Genomic DNA, 1,414 nt, shown 5'->3' on the forward strand with positions numbered 1-1,414 from the left:
AGATGGCTTCTAAAAACCAAGTAAGTGGTCAAAGCAATCCCTCAAAAGGTAAGGAGTATAAAGCGCTATCTGCATAGCATTTACATTATATTACATATTATAAGTGATCCAGAGATGTTTTAAAGTATATGGGAGGATGTGCTAAGGTTATATGCAAATACTAAGCCATTTTATATAAGAGACTTGAGCATATGCAGAATCAGCGGGGATCCTGGAACCAATCCTCCGAAGACACTGAGGAATGACTATAGATAGAAATCTTTTTATAAAGAAAGAATTCAAGCAGGAACAATCTAGAATGATTTTTCATCTTTCAATCTGAACTAAAATAAAGTACCAATTAAAGAAGGTAAGAAACATCTTTACTTTTCATGCTCCCACTGAAAACTTACCATTGGTGGAATAATAGCAGCTCGATGTTGAAGCTGCTGCAGGTCTAATGGATTTGGTTTAATTGGGGATGAAACCAGTATAGATCCAGTGGGGTTTAACAATGAAGGCTTTGGGTCCAGAGGAAACATTCTGCAATTGGCAATAAAAAAGATAAATCAATATATTCTTATGTAAGACTTTAAACATAAAATAATTTTCATTTCCTTTAAGTTATACACATGCAAGTATACACACATACATGTTACAATAACCTTCACAAAATATATGAATAATAAGAAAATGGGAGTCTATAATGCTATGTCACAGATGAAGAAAAATAGAACCATTATCTTATATATAACCTAATATTAATTTATAGGCTGAAATTTATCTGAATTTAATCATCTAAACAAAAACCATTATAAAATGTTAGGTCCTAATTTACCCCTGGGAATTCTGGTGGCATAGTGCCTAAGGCATCTAACAGCTAACCAGAAGGCTGGCGGTTCAAACCCACCAGCCACTCCTCAGAAGGAAGGTTGGGTGATCTACCTCCATAGTGATACTGCCTGGGAAACCTAAGGAGGGGTTGCTATGAGTCGGATCCGACTCGACGGCAGTGAGTTGTTTTGTTTTTAATTTACCCATAACATACTAACACAAGTTACGAACTAGTTATCTGTTATAAGATAGTTACAGGATCATAACAGTATTTTTTTAAACATATGAATAAGCCACAACCATTTCAAAACTGGGAATTTCAAACTTCCAGACCTCTGGTTTCTCAGGAAAAATGGAAAGCACTGGCAACACAGAACCAGTATTCCCACACAGCAAAAACGTGATGAACTTGTAGAAGCTGTCCCTTTAAAACAGGGCATGTGTTCTTCAGCTCACCACAGCTCCTACCATCTTATACTCCACCTTATCACTTGTCGTCAGTACCTATGCTTGAGTCTGTTGTTGTTGTTAAGTGCCGTCGAGTCGTTTCCGACTCATAGCGACCCCATGCACAGCAGAACGAAACACTGCCCGATCCCGC

General features: G+C 37.4%; 1 protein-coding gene across 1 annotated transcript in view; it reads right to left on the reverse strand.

Annotated features, from left to right (window-relative positions):
• Positions 1-1,414, reverse strand: part of NCOR1 (nuclear receptor corepressor 1) — a 308,055-nt gene that overhangs the window by 89,688 nt on the left and 216,953 nt on the right. Inside the window, exon 21 of the mRNA XM_042781622.1 lies at positions 393-522. Coding sequence (XP_042637556.1) covers positions 393-522 — 130 coding nt within the window. The remainder of the gene's footprint in view (positions 1-392; positions 523-1,414) is intronic.

This window comes from Orycteropus afer, unplaced genomic scaffold, assembly GCF_000298275.1.
Source record: "Orycteropus afer afer isolate SDZICR_OR568_19922 unplaced genomic scaffold, OryAfe1.0 scaffold00139, whole genome shotgun sequence".
In the NCBI taxonomy this organism is placed as follows: domain Eukaryota; kingdom Metazoa; phylum Chordata; class Mammalia; order Tubulidentata; family Orycteropodidae; genus Orycteropus; species Orycteropus afer.